Consider the following 14,331-nt stretch of genomic DNA (forward strand, 5'->3'; position numbering starts at 1 on the left):
TTGGACGAACATCCGCTGGGGCTGTCGCGAGCCATGCAAGAACAGCAAAACGGAGAGGGTGCCCCTCGGGCCTGGGGTCAGGTTCCTGGATCTGCGGCTCATCTGCAACCTTCCACCACATCGGCGGGAGGCAGAAGGGGCAACACCTGGGGGGGCCCGGGCTTGTGGGTGGGAGGGGAGCGTCATCCTTTCTCTCGATGGAGGACGGAGGCCTGGGCCTCCTCGCTCTGGGGTATATTGTGTCCAGACGGCATTAGACAGGAGAACTGCTGGATCTCGGGCCACACAGCCACCCCTCCCGGGCTGGCGTCGTCCGTCCTTTGTATACCAAAGGTAAAGAGGAGGTCCCGGCCCAGGGTCCTGAGGACGGTGCCCCGGCCCAGGCAGGCAGAAGAGAGCATGCCCAGAGCCTTCTTCCAGAACAGTCAGCAAATGTCTAAGGAGCTCCTCCTCTGCGTGGGGCCGGCCTACAAGAGGCCATCAAAGGTGTCAGTAAAGGTCTGCCAACACAGCGTAGAAGAAGGGCCGTCAAAGGCCAGAACAAAGCCGGCCTCGACGAGGCTGCAGCCTTCAGCCCTGGTTCCGGCCTCCTCAAGGCTGCTGGGAGCCTGCGCGGGGCCTCCTGCCCTCCTCCCTCTCCCCCTGCGCCCTCCCTCTGCCACCGTCTCCCCTCCCCCAGCAGGGCCGCCTGGCAGGCCAGGCCGCCCCAGCGCCATTGTAATAACTCATGCAAATGTGAGGGCCCGCGAGACAAAGAGAGGTCAGGCCAGCGGCTCGGGGATTCCTGTCGACAAACAATATTAGATGTAAAATGTGTACCTTTGACAAAAGTATTAATATAGTGCTTTTGATTTTTTTTTTCCTGATGAAAAGTGAAAAGTAGTAATTGTGGAGTGACAGAGGAAAATGAAGTTTTGAACCGAAAGGCAAAGTTCGCGGATGAAAAAACCCAACCCAATTAGCTGCTTATGAGGAATCGAAATGCAAGGCATTTGCTCTTCATCCCCCTCAACAACCTTTTGATTGACTCTGCTTAGATCTGTACAGCAAAGCAGATAAATCGACATGCCACATGCACGCAATGCTTAATCATTTGTAATAGTCATATTTGCCCTGACATATAATTTGCTATATCAAGCCAGTTTTTTTTTCCTTGCTCACCAGTATTCTGTGGCTTGGCCTTTGCTTTATAAAACATTTAATAGTTTGCTTTAAACACATCAACATGCTGATGTACGATTGCCCTTTGCGTGCCGCCTGGAGGAGCGGCCCTCCTCTCGTCCTGCTGCGCCGGCATGACCCGCGGCGGGCAGAGTGGCCGGATTCCGGGCCGGGGCTCTAAGGTGTGCGTTCTCTGTCTTGTGCGAGCAGCCACTCCGTGCATCAAGGCCATCAGCCCCAGCGAAGGCTGGACCACGGGGGGAGCCACCGTGATCATAATTGGAGACAACTTCTTCGACGGCCTGCAAGTCGTGTTCGGAACCATGCTGGTGTGGAGCGAGGTAAGTCTGCGCGCTCGGGCCGCGTCTGGCGGGGCTGTCCCGCGAGCGGCTTGGCCTGCTGTCCGTGGTGCACCGACCCCGGGCACCCTGTCACGCCCGCCCCCGTCCCTTGACGGTTCGCCTGTGGCTGGGGCTTCTCTGGTGGGTGGGCACAGAACCTCCCCCCCCCCCCGCCCCGACCCTGGGGTTTCAAACCTGCCGTAGGAGGTCCCCTCTGTGCCGGGCAACAATTAGTGTGCTAGAATTACTAGAAGCAGGTTTAAGGAGACATATGGTGGCAATTTTCATATGAATGATGCCCTGTGGCCTTTCCTGCAAAGTAAAACCCGGGATCGTTTGCAGATATTTTTCTTAAGGAACACTGGAGAACCCCGGGCTCTGGGTGACAGCTAGGAGGGAGCATTCCGGGATGATGGGCCAATTTGTGTTCATTTTGGTAATTGTGTCCCACCGACGAGTGCCCGCCCTCCCCGGCCAGCGCCTCTGAAAGCCTGTTCACGTGTGGTTTTCGCAGCTCATCACCCCCCACGCCATCCGGGTGCAGACCCCGCCGCGGCACATTCCTGGAGTCGTTGAAGTCACCCTGTCCTACAAATCCAAGCAGTTCTGTAAAGGTGCTCCTGGGCGGTTTGTCTACACCGGTGAGTTCACGTTTCCGACTTCAGTGCCCAAGTAGGGGACGGTTCCTCCCAGTGACAGCCTGCACAGGCGGGTTCCCCATAAGGACAGGCCAGGCCCCCTTGGCCCGAGGGTTGGGTCAGTGGGGTGCACGGTTTCTGCAGCCTCGTCCAAGTCAGCGATGCTGTGGACAGGTGTAGCCCCCACAGGCCGTGAGCTCTTGGGCCCCTCCCCGTACCCATGGCCCCCTGGCTTCGGGCCTGTGGAGCGAGGTGGTGGGCTTGTCGGTAGCAAGTCAACTCCGGCCTCCGCTGGGCAGCTGCCCGTGTGCTTGGTCCGTGGGGCACGGCCCTGGGTGCCCGTGCTATCGCCGCGTGGCTGCTCGTGGTGCTGCTGTCATTTGCACACACTGGGACTCAGAGATGAAGCACAGGTCATGTGCCCAAGGCCACACATGCCGTAATAGATGGGCCGCTGACGGAAACCAGGTGTCCGCTCCAGGCCCTCTGCTCTTTCTAAAAGAGGACCCGTTTTCTGCGAGGGTCTCAAACTTGGGTCACCAGAAAGGGTCACCTCTGAAATGGCACGTTCTCTCAGAGTGGTCCTACACCGTGCTCTGCCCACAAGGCACTGCGTTAACACCATTTGTCTGAGGTGGAATTGAGAAACACCATCGATAAACTCAGAGTGTCTTTGCGTTTTGATTTTTGGTCCTAGCCAACTGCAAAAGCTCTAGGACGTGAGAAGGTTTGTACTGATGGATGGCACCTGCTGCAACCCCACGCGGGTGACAGGGAGAGGCCCCTGTTCTCTCCTGCTGTGGCCTCGATGTGCTTGTGCGGTGAGGGGGGCGGGGGCAGGGGTTCCATGCCTGGCGCCTGGGCTGGGACTGCGGCCTTGACCACACGCAGTGCCGGCTACAGGACGTCCTGGAGAGGGTCTGGGCTCCCCCTGGGATGCAGGCCTCTCCGTCCACCAGGCGGGTGGATGTGGGGGGTGCAGAGGTCCCTTCCACTTAGTAGTTTGAGGAGGGAGGAGGGGTTACTCACCCACTGCCCCTTGTAGGAAGCTTTGGGTGGGAAATGGAAAACAAGCTCTTCACTACCACTTCCTGCAGGCCCAGCATCAGCTCAGGGGTGTGCTGACCTGGGTCCTCTCAGAGAGCCATGGCTGTTGTCCCCAGAGGCACCTGGGCCCTCAATAGCCTGCCTGCCAGTGATACCTGGGGTCCTCAGCGGGGGCAGTTTCCTCCTCTGTCGTCCTCCCCAAAACGCCACACCCTGCCAGATTGTCAAGGTGGGGGAGAGGTGCCCACACTATGGGCCGCTTTCTCCTGTGGGACCGGCACATGCTCCCAGGAGCCGAGAACCACCCAGGAACCAAGGGAGAGTGGGCGTAGCAAAAAAGCTATGGGTGAACACCCTTGGGCCCACTGCCAGGGTCCAGATGCTCTTGGCTTCCTGGGAAGACCCAGAGACTGAGAAGGGCAGTTCCTCCAGTTTGCGAGGGCCCCGTGTGTCTCATGCAAAACAGGGTTATGAAATGTGGGGCATCTAATAAGCACTCTGTACGTCTCCAACAAGCAAGCACTGTGCGGCCAGTGCAGTATCGGGTTGGGTCCCTGGAAGGTGCAGCCAGAGTCCCGTCCTGTGCCCTCTGGGTGTCCCGTACCCACTGTGGGCCCATCCTCGTGTGCGAGCTGTAGTCGTGCCCCTGCGCGCTTTCCACACCCCACTCTGTGCTCCCTGGTGTGGGTACGGCACCTCCGAGGGCCTCTGGCTTGTGGGTTTGCTCCGTGGAGGCTCCGCTCTGCCCACTGTTGGCCCAAGGACCTGGGCCCTGTGACTCCTGATGTTGCTGAGCTCTGCTTACTCCTCGGCCTCCCCCCATGGGTTTTGTGGGGGTCAGGGAGAACTTAAGGGCGCTGTCTGTCCCAGGTGGGCATGCAGAGAGCAGTACCTTCTGTGGACAGTTAGGGTAAGAGCCACAAGGATCCCCAGTCCCTCCAAGGAGGAGACATTTATTATCCGCTCACGAGCCACGTGGTGTGTGGGCGCCCATGGCTGCCACAGGACCGGAGCGTTCTAGTTGGTGTAGGGCACTGCCGTGAGCGTGTCCGAGAGTGGCCAGACGGACTTGCCCCATCCGCAGGGGAGTGGGCGCGCAGTGGGCTTTTCCTGCTTAGTCTGCCCACCCTGATTAGAGCCCTTGGCCGGTGACTTCAGGGGGTCCTTTCCCAGATCTGACCTCTGCAGCTGCGGGCTTTTTTTGGGGTCGGGGGTGGTCAGCGGCCATTGTAAGACCACGATGGCAGGAAGGTCTGGTCGTGCACCTTCCCCGCCCTGCCCGCTGATGGCAGGAGGGGCCAGGCTGAGCTTGGGAAACAGGTGCCGGAGAGACTGACCGTGAGCGAGGGCGGGGCGTCTGTCACTGGCCGGCGGTAGTCACGGGCGCGGGGCCTGTAGCGTGGCCTTGCCAGGGTCGGGCGGCTCTCTGTGCAGGACGCCTCTCTTGGCCGGGGGCCTCCTCTCCTCCAAGGGTAGGGGTGCTCACCTCCTCCCTGCTCAGGGTGAGGGCGATAGCTTGGTGAGCGCCAGCCGCCTCCCGCCGGCCCGAAGCCGTCTTCCGTTTCTGCTGTGGACATCTCGTGCACCCCAAGCTGACCGGGCTTTTGGGGATCCTGGTGCGGGGTCCCTGCTGCCCAAGGCTTCTGGGGATCCTGGTGCGGGGTCCCTGCTGCCCAAGGCTTTGGGGATTTTTTCCGTCAAGCGTTCTCCCACGAATTGCGTTTCAATGAAGCCATTCAGTGAGCTCAGCCTTTCCTAGCGGGAGGCTAATATCGCCTCTCCCCACACCCCAATCATTAACAGGAATATACATTTCAAACGCTGTGTAAGGGATACGGGGGCCGTACACTCTCAGGGAGCAGAGGAAAGGTGGGGTCATAACCTGTCTGACCTGGAAGCTTCTGTCTGATTTGCATTGCCCTGAAATTGATGGGGACAATGAAGCAATCATGGGGAATTGCACTGCCCCCACTGAAAACTGAGCCAGCCCTTCTGGACGTCAGCACCCGGGCATGCAGCCCCTTCAGGGAGGGCGCCGTCCCTTGGGCATCTGGCTCCCATCAGTCCCGGAGGCTGCCGGGACACCCTCTCATGGAACCTTCCCGGCCGAGGCAGCCGGCCCGGAGATAATGGACCTGTGCGCAGAGCAGGGGCCCCGCCCGCCAGAGGCAAAGGGCCTAAATGATCTGTTTACAGTGATCTGAGAAACACCAGATTTTTCAGAACCAGACCCGATTAGTCAACCCAGAGCCGGTGCGGGTGCTCTCTGCTGCCCCCGCCCTGGGAAGGGGAGGCCGGCCAAGCCGATCCATCCAGACCCTTCTGCCTGCTGCTTTCAACTACTCTAAAGGCACAATTACCTTGGGAGGCAGCAGCCGCTCAGTTGATTAGCACGGTGAATTAAAAGAATGAGTCACAAATGACATGTCCGGCTCTTCCATACTAGTCCTTTGTATTCCCAGTGTGCCTCACCCCTGTTGTAAGAAGGTCAAAAATTAGAGAGAGAGAACAATTTTCAAGCGGCTAGCACTTAGGAGCAGAATTAACAATCACTCTGTATGTAATTGCCAGTTAATAGTAAATTGCCTTTTAGACTGTAAAATGTAATATAAACGGGTGGGCACCTAAAATTAAATTAATGAGATATTTGCTGCATTTAAAAGTGAATAGTGCAAATTAATAACTGAGCGCAATGCTTGTTTTAATATTTGTCGAATAGTGATCGTTTGCTTGTTTAATAATAATTGAAACAGTCCTGGCAAATCGTCCTACCTGAGAAACTCGTGGTAAAGGGCGAACTGAGCAGTTTCACATTTATAACTTCACCAGGAGAAACACATCAAATTGTTAAGAGCAATACAAGAAATTATTTTTTAATTAGAATATAGGCATCACCGTGTTACTTGATTAAGACAAATTGGAATCTGTATGCTTCTAATTGGAATCACGTTAGAACGAAAACTAGTTAACAGACACGTTTCCAGGTGTGAGGTGTGCCCGCACACGTGTATCACTGTGTTCTCAGAGCGTCCACGTGGCAGAAGCGTTTCCTGTTCCACAAAGAGCCGAGGCTGGTCGGCCACCAGTGGCTCACCTTCAGGCATCATTCCACAGGATTTGGGGGTGCAGCCTGTGGCGGGGGGCTCACGGCTGACCTCCTGCACCTGAATGCTTGGCTGGCCCACCCTCATGGTAGAGATCTCTTCTGCTCATTGAAAGAAATGATCACAAATTACCAGGAATCAACCTGTCGTCTGCCAATGGCCAAACCCAGTCCCTCACCAAGATACTGGCAGTTGATGGTCAACACGTCCAGAGCGCGTGCGGCCGCGGCTTGCCTGCTGTGCGTGGGCCCAGCTCAGGTCTGCAAGGCATTTCCTAGACGGGGACATAAAAATGATGATTTTCTGCACAAAGACGTGCATTCAGCTTCCGGCTTGTGAAATCATTACTCAGCCAGTAATTGCTAACTGTTTGTGTTCTTTCCGATACTGTGTGTGTTAAGTCAGATTGTGCCTTAAATGGGGAACATGTCAAGGCGGGGGTGGCCCTGTCCTCAGGTGCTGTCCTGGCATTGGCGGTGGGGGGGGGGGGGGGAGGAGCGTCTCCTAGCCCAGGGCCTCCCGTAGCCTCTGGCAGGCTTCCCCCGCTCTCCCCCGCCTCACGTCACCCCCTTGAAAGGCACTCATGTTTCTGAAGTGTTTTAAAGATCTTTTGTGTGCATTCAGATGTGATTCTGTCAACAGCACAGTGACACGCTGTAGAGTCAATAGTGCCCTCCGACCACGGCCGGCACCAACGAGCTGTCCCCAGGCCTGCGCTCTTCAAACAGACCCCTGTAGCCACAGCACAAAGGACTCCTAATGGCCCCCACGACTCACACTGGTTTTACTGTGCCTGACTAGACGCTCCTGCTTCTCTTCAGCGTGAGCCGCTGCTCGCTTCAGTTACAAATTGTTAACCACGTATGTGGGCCTGGTGGAGAAATGAATGTTGTAATTGCGGGCCCTGGAGTTTGGGGAGGCTTCCGGCCGTCGAGGGGTCTGCCCTGGCCAGTGAGGCCCGGTGGGTCTTGGCTGGTCCCTGTCTGTTCCTTTCTGTTGGCCCCACGGGTGGGTGTCACGGTTCCTCTCCCCGGGTTGGAGGGTGTCCGTTGGGAGGCCACCGTCCCTGGTGGGTAGACCTCTGGCTTTCTGTGAGGAGGGCTAGGTGGGGCCGTGTGTTTGGCTCAGGGCGTGTCCGGACCCATCCAGAGTTGGGGTGCTGGGCCAGCTGTCCGCGCCGCACACAGCTCCTCCGCCGTGATCTCACCCAGTCCTCCTCGGCATTGGTCATTTGTTCGCCGCCTGGCAGGACAGGGCAGATCTTCGCCCATCGCCCGGGACGGTCGTTTGCAGGGCTCCTCAGGGCCGCGGGGGGAGGGAGGGCCCCCACCCCGTGTCTCTGCTCTTTGTGGTACAGCGTGACACCAGGGAGCCAGCTGCTCGTCTGCCGGCACGCTAAGTGGGCGAGGGGCGTGCGCGCACCCTCCTGGGGAGCGGGGCTGTGAGGGCTCCCGGGGTCACTGCTGTCCCCTGCTCTCCTGTCTCGAAGGAGGCCTGGAGAATGAGACACACCGCTTGTGCTATTGCACAAGTAGACTATTTGTCCTAATCAGTGACACCCATTTACTAGAATTGCTTAAAATGAACTATACCTCATACAGAAATCGCACATTTAGAGACTTCCATTCATCATCTGAAAATTGAGGGCCAGTAAACTTTTCTGCTCCTCCAGTGGGATCATAGGCATGCATCAAAATGTTAAAAATGATTGGTGAGAGGGAGCTGTCACCCATTTATCAAGGAAAAGAACATTATTTGCTAATTTCCCAACCAGGCTGGTGACAGGGTGCTCCGTCTTTGGACCCACGGTGACCAGCATGGCCTTTTTGTTATTAGTACAAGTCAAGCGCTTTTGGGCAGTTGCTAACAAGACACATTTGTCTGTCATCAGAGGGGCTGTGGTTGTTTTCCAAGTGGCTGTGACCAAAGTCGGCTCCGGGCGCCCCGATTGGCTGCACTTCCCGGGGCCGCGCTAACCCAGGAGGAGAAACCGACTGATAAATCACGAAGTTTCCATGTCAAGGTGAAGGTATTGACTCTCCAGCACCAAACCTGACAAAATGTAGCAGAGAGGAGACAGCCATTTATCTTCCCCAAAGGACAAAAGGGTCATCCGGGTTTCACTCAGTGATTTTCGAGATGTGGGCGGGCAGAGGAGATGGGCCTGGCCCCCTCCGCCCGCTCAGCCCCCCGCACCGGTGGGGTCCCCGGTCCTGCTCCCCCACCTGCCCAGCGGGCCCAGGGGAGGGGAGTCACGGGCCGAATGAGACCATGAGCCGCGGTTTTATTCGAGGCTCTGGTTGGCAAGGATGCTGGCCGCACCTCTGAAAACGACTCAGGAAGGGCACGGGGGCAGGGACTGGGGGGAGCCCACGGAGAAGTGCCGCAAAGTGACTGCAGTCCACCCAAGTGCAGAGTCAAGCAGAGATCATAAACGTAGAAATAAAATCACACAAATGACGCCGGTGAAACCCCCAATTTCAACGATGAAGACGAAGGTCGGCGTCAGAACCATTCCAGCGGAGAGCCTGCCACGCAGGGGTGCGCCTCTTGTCATGCTCCGGAGAAGGACTAGATCACGCGGTGGCCCAGGAAGAAGGGAAACAGGAACCACACGCTACTGTTTTGTTTTTCTTTCTGGTGACCACGGTCTCGGAGGCCTCAGGCCTCCTCCTGCCAGACCCATTCGGTGGATGTCAGGCAAGACATGAAGGGCCCAGGTTGGAAGCTGGCAGGGAGCGCATTTCTCTCCGGTGTGCTGGGCGTGGGGACGGCGAGGCCGCCGCAGCTCAGGGCTCGTATCTGCTTCGTTTGGGGGGAAGGTGTGCAGACCTGTCCGTATGCGTGTTCCATGTTGAGACGTGGATCCCAGAAGCTCCGTGTTAGAAAAAGTACTTTTAAAAAATTATCAATCACATCAGTTGGTCCTTTCTTATTCATGGTAGAAAATGCAAGATGAGTAATTCCTTTCATAGAATGGTTTTTCAATAAGAACGACAAAATGGAAAGCTGTTAGTCAGTGATGCGGACTGTTTGCTATGCCCCCCCGGCCCAAAATAGAAGTTTTGAAATGCTCTTAATGAGCATATGGAATAACTTGGTTCCACGAGGGACCTGAGTGCATGTGTTATGGCACATATGCTCGAGAAGACTCATTACAGACTGTGTTAAATTTTAAATACAGAAACTCCCATTGAGACACGGGCCAGTGCAGATCACGGGAAACGTTGGTGTAAGTCATCTTTGGAGGAAGTTCCTTTAAGGTGTGGCCTGGCAGTGGGTCTGTGTGATTCTCCTCCTGGGCAATTGCCCCCTTCCCTGCCCTCATGAGGTGAGCTTTATGTCTCCCACACACGGAGGTCCTACTGCCTGACCACGCGGACCCCAGGGCCTGGGTCTTCTCCCACTCTGAGCATCAAGGACCATTGAGGACCCAGATCAGGGCACCGAGGAGGTCGGATATGGGGGATTCTGCTGGATTCCTTCTCCATCTTGTCACCCCTTATTCTCCCAGGAGGCCGCCCTCGGCTGGACACACCTTGGCCTTGCCCATTGCAGCCCCGTGGACAGTGGACGGTGGGGGGAGGGGCCGGTGGCCCGCAGTGCCACAGTCGTCCCCGTTCTTGTGAATCTGGGTGCCCGGCGCTGGTGGTCAACCAGAGGCTTTACCACGAAAATCACTCCATCGCTGGTCTTGGAGACCAGCTCATGCTTTTTCTAATGAACACGCCCCCAGTCCAGAAACGTCCCACATGAGCTTTCGGGCTCCTTGGTGCTGGGCTGGTGGATAAACCTCGAGGCCAAGGAAGCCACTCCAGCATTTCTGTGGGAGCAGGACCTTCACGACGGGCATGGCACAGGTGGACGCTTCACCATGTACTTGGCATTGGACTACTGGGTATTCCCCAGCTAAAGGCTGTAAATTTGCCTCCTGTGCTTGTCATCAGTTAAAATGGAGGTTAATTCAGAGGTTGACTTGTTTAAATACCACGAAAGCAAGGGGCACGTGCGTGAGGTGTGGGGGCTGCATCACGCGGCTCCCTGCTGGTGGGGGGAACTCGTGCTGACAGTCTGTTGTCACAGTCTCCATGACAGCGCCCCAGGTCATGTGGGCTTTGTCAGGGTGCCGTGGTGGTGAACACCTGTCGTGCCTGGAGCCCTGCACCCACCTGTCCCCAGGCACCCCTGGTCCTCACCGCCCAAGAATTCTACAGCCACTCCCATCACTGCTGTCCTCTGCCCTTGAAAATGCCCGACAGGAATGACGTTAAAGGTGAACATGGCGTCGAAGGACATGATGTTGAAGCTTCCTGTCTATGTGATTTGGGATTTAGCTGTGGTGTCTGGAACGTTCAGGGTTTTCCCGATGCCTGCCCGCAGCAGGCACTGCTGGTGGTGGAGAGGCCCAGGGAAAGCCTCCGGGCTCACAGGTGCTCGGGCGGGTGGCACCGGGCAGTGGTCTCCTCAGCAGCGGAAGGAGCCCCGTCTTCTTCCTGGCAGCCTGACGCCTGGTTCTGGGCTGCTCTGGGCAAATGACGCACAAGCCACATTTATGATCCCGCCGCCGCCGAGGCTTCCGGGAGCGGAACAGGATGTAGGACAGAAATGGATACTCACAAAAGGTGCTGTCCTGTAAGAAAAGGGACAGCGGAGGCACTCGGGTCTTCCTGGAGCGAGACCTCCAACAGAGGTGGTGTTGTGGGGGGCTGGGGAGGCTGGCCCTGGACGTGGGCAGAGGGAAGAGCACGGACCAAGTGTGAGCTCAGACGGAGCAAGTCCGGGATGGCGGCCGGGTGGCCAGGGTGGCAGGGAGGTCCCGTGAGGCCACAGAGGCCTTCTGGTCTCAGTACACTGGGGGACTTGGAGGCCTCTTGTGTGGACACAAAACTATTCTGCATGAGCACATAACCCAGAATCCTGTGTTCAAGGACTCTGGTTGCAGGATTCCGGGATTTACATTAATCTCAGTGAGGTCTTCAAAGGCTCTGCCTTAAAACATTCCCATCCCTGACCAGGAGTTCGAGATGCCTGCATGGAGATCGGAAAGGCAGTCACGTTGGGAAGCCACGTTATGCTGAGTGGGACGTTTGCCTTCGGCCCCATCTCTTCCCCACAGCTGGGGTCCGCCGTGTTCACTCAGCCGTGGGCCTCCCTCTGTTACCCGAGTGCCCAAAGCACCTGTACCGCGAGAAGGCACTCAGACCATGAAAGGTATTTGCCTTGGTAGAGGAGAGCTGGCGTGTATATTCTAATCCAGATTAGACACCTTACCTTCATTTAAAATCTAGTTTCTATTCAGATATAGTTCGTGTAGCATAAAATCCCCCCAAACTGTACCATGAGCGGGTTTTAGCATATTCACAAGGGTGGGCAGCCGCTGTTCGTTCAACGCTTCGATCACACCAGAAGGAACCGTGCAAGCATCAGCACTCGCTCCCCGCTCCCCCTGCCCTCCCCCTGCACCCCCGGACCCCAGGAACACAGGAACCACTTCCACGGCCCGTCCCTGTGCGTTGCTGCTCCTGACGTTTCACGGAGATGGAACTCTGCGGCTCGCGGTGTTGGGAGACTGGCTCTTGCCCTCGGCGTCTTGTTTGGAGGCCGCGTGCAGGACAGCGTGCGTCCGAGCGGTGTTCCTTTGCGTTCCCTTAAAACCTGTTCGGGGAGACCTCATCTCGCTCAGCTGTTCATCAGCTTGCGATGCTCGGGGGTCACGGCGATGCGGCCGCCACACATTTGTGAATAAGTTATTGTGTGCACAGAGGGGAACGTTACATTCGCTTTGGCTTCTCACAGTCAAAAATGTTGTGATCCCTTCTGCGTTGCTCTGGTATCTTCATGAAGTCCCACGTTGTTACACTTCTGAGCATCTCTGTGCACCTTGCACGGAGTGGGGCAGGCGCGGTGACGGGGGGTGACGGCCCCACCTTCAGGGAGGAGGACGGACCCCGAGCACGTGAATGGACGGGCTGGGCATGGGTGCCCCTGGGGCGCTGGCTGGTTCTGGAAGCACAGGAGTGGGGGTCTTTCTGGAGCAGGTACACCTCCAGCCCCAGGAGGGGCTGTTGCCTCCACAGCTCCTTCAGCTTGTCTGTGCGCAGATTTTACTCTGGTTTGAAGTGTGCAGATCCATCGCTGGGATGGCTCTCCGCAGGACGCTGTGTTGCTGTTTAGGTTTTAAGACCCTTTCTTGAAAAAAACCCTCTCTGAGAGAGTTAGCAACGCTAGGACACTTGACTTTTCTTTCGTAAGGAAAGGATGGCAGATCGTGCAAGACCTTTCGTACTGAGGGCGATTTTTATTGGCTAGCCTTCCCCTTGCTCTTGCTCACAGGCTCTGCTTACGTACAGGGAGCTCACGTGTGTTCGAGCAGCCTCGGTGACGGGAGGGGAGGCTTATGGGATGGCCTGTGCCCCTTCCCCACCCCGGAGCCGCCACCATGGGGAGTCTGTCTCCGGGCTCCCCATCCCTTGGGACAGAAAGCTGTTGACAGGCCACGTGACTCCGTTTTCCTTAGCTGCCGGGCTGGGCTGGGCAGGTGTAGTTTCCACATGACTATAAAAGCTGCAATCCCATGTATTCTTTGAGGTATGTAAACAGAATTGTTTGAATGCAATCCAGTAGTCGTCAGCAAGGGTATTATTTTGGTAACAAGGAAGATGAGCTGTCCCCTTTTCTGCATTTGGTGTCACATCACAATGCCGCCATCCGCTGCCAGCCGGTGGTGAATGGAAGCGGGTCCCTGTGCACAGGCCGGGCTGGGCTGTCTGTGTGAATACCAGAACAATATTCCCCGTACGAATGAGGAGGCACCTGACTTCCAATTAGAAGTCAAGTGTGGCACTTTTCCCATCCTAGAAGTCTTGGTTACAGAAAGTACCCTTTGGCTGGCGGGTTGGAGGGGCTGCTGGAGTAGCGGCGGTGTGAGCCGGAGGCTGACTCCGGGCGGGTCGGAGCTGCCCCGTGGCTGGGACGCTGGGAAAGCCATGTCACTTTGGGGAGGGCAACCTGGGGTCAGCCGCTCGGTGTCCACGAAGGGTAACCCGAAGTCTTCCTGTTTGCTCCCACCCCTGGGGCTGGGCCGGGGCCCAGGTGGGCTCCTGGGGCCAGCGCCCCCGGTGAGTGATGCACAGCGCCGTGGCCTTTGTGTTTCCCAGGCACGCCACAATGCCCGGCTCACCCTGCCGAGTTCTGTGATTGAAATTCATTGCCAAATTTATTGAGAAATTAATGAGAAAAGCTGCAAAGTATTGACTTTGAGAGGAAAACACAACTCATCTTGAATGAGGAGGAAAATGCAGCAATAATTTAGCCAGTATTGATTTGGCCCTGTCCATGTATTGATCTTCATTTTACAATATTAATTTGCACCTGCAATCGGCTGCAAAGGGAACCGATTTCATTTCGTGGCCGCGTTAATGTGCAAAGCATTAGGTGCTCTTAAGAAGTGGGGGTATTACACGTCGCGTCGGGAAGGCAGATTTTTTTTTTCTATTTTTGCTTGTTACTGAAATAGACTAAAAATTAATTTTTTTGTCGGACAAAATATGAAAGCGAAAACCCATCTAAACCGTGGCCCTCCTCTCTGCTGCATGGGCCGCTTTTCATCCGCACGCGGAGCCGTCAGCCGCCTGAAACTCCAGGCACCTCTCATCATCATCCCGGATCAGTTCAAAGTTCATGAAATTTCTATGAGCATTGATCTCGCCCCATTGATTTTTTTTTGCAGCAGATCTTTGAAATTTTAATTTCCCGAGCATCTGAATTTCTTATAGATGAAATGCGCTTGGAGGAGACAGTTGATGATGAAGTGGAGAACTTAGCGTCGTTTTAAAGCCTAAAAAAGGGAGAGAAAACAGGCCTTTGCAGACCTTGCGTGACATTTTGGAGGTGGAGTGATGGCGGCGCGGGGGGGCGCGGGGGGTGCGCGAGGTACTGGGGGGGGAGCTAAGTGCCAGTTTTGTCCTCAGCGGCCACACATTTTTAATGCAACTTTTTATACAGTCATTTTTGAAAGAAAAGCTATCTGGAGGAACAGCA

General features: G+C 56.2%; 1 protein-coding gene across 11 annotated transcripts in view; it reads left to right on the forward strand.

Annotated features, from left to right (window-relative positions):
• The window catches only part of EBF3 (EBF transcription factor 3), a 118,556-nt gene that overhangs the window by 85,859 nt on the left and 18,366 nt on the right, over positions 1-14,331 (forward strand). For all 11 annotated transcript variants that reach the window (XM_044382264.3, XM_026494403.4, XM_026494406.4 and 8 more), the window contains exons 9-10: positions 1,372-1,502; positions 2,017-2,143. In XM_044382264.3, coding sequence (XP_044238199.1) covers positions 1,372-1,502; positions 2,017-2,143 — 258 coding nt within the window. The remainder of the gene's footprint in view (positions 1-1,371; positions 1,503-2,016; positions 2,144-14,331) is intronic.

This window comes from Ursus arctos, unplaced genomic scaffold, assembly GCF_023065955.2.
Source record: "Ursus arctos isolate Adak ecotype North America unplaced genomic scaffold, UrsArc2.0 scaffold_7, whole genome shotgun sequence".
Taxonomy (NCBI): Eukaryota; Metazoa; Chordata; class Mammalia; order Carnivora; family Ursidae; genus Ursus; species Ursus arctos.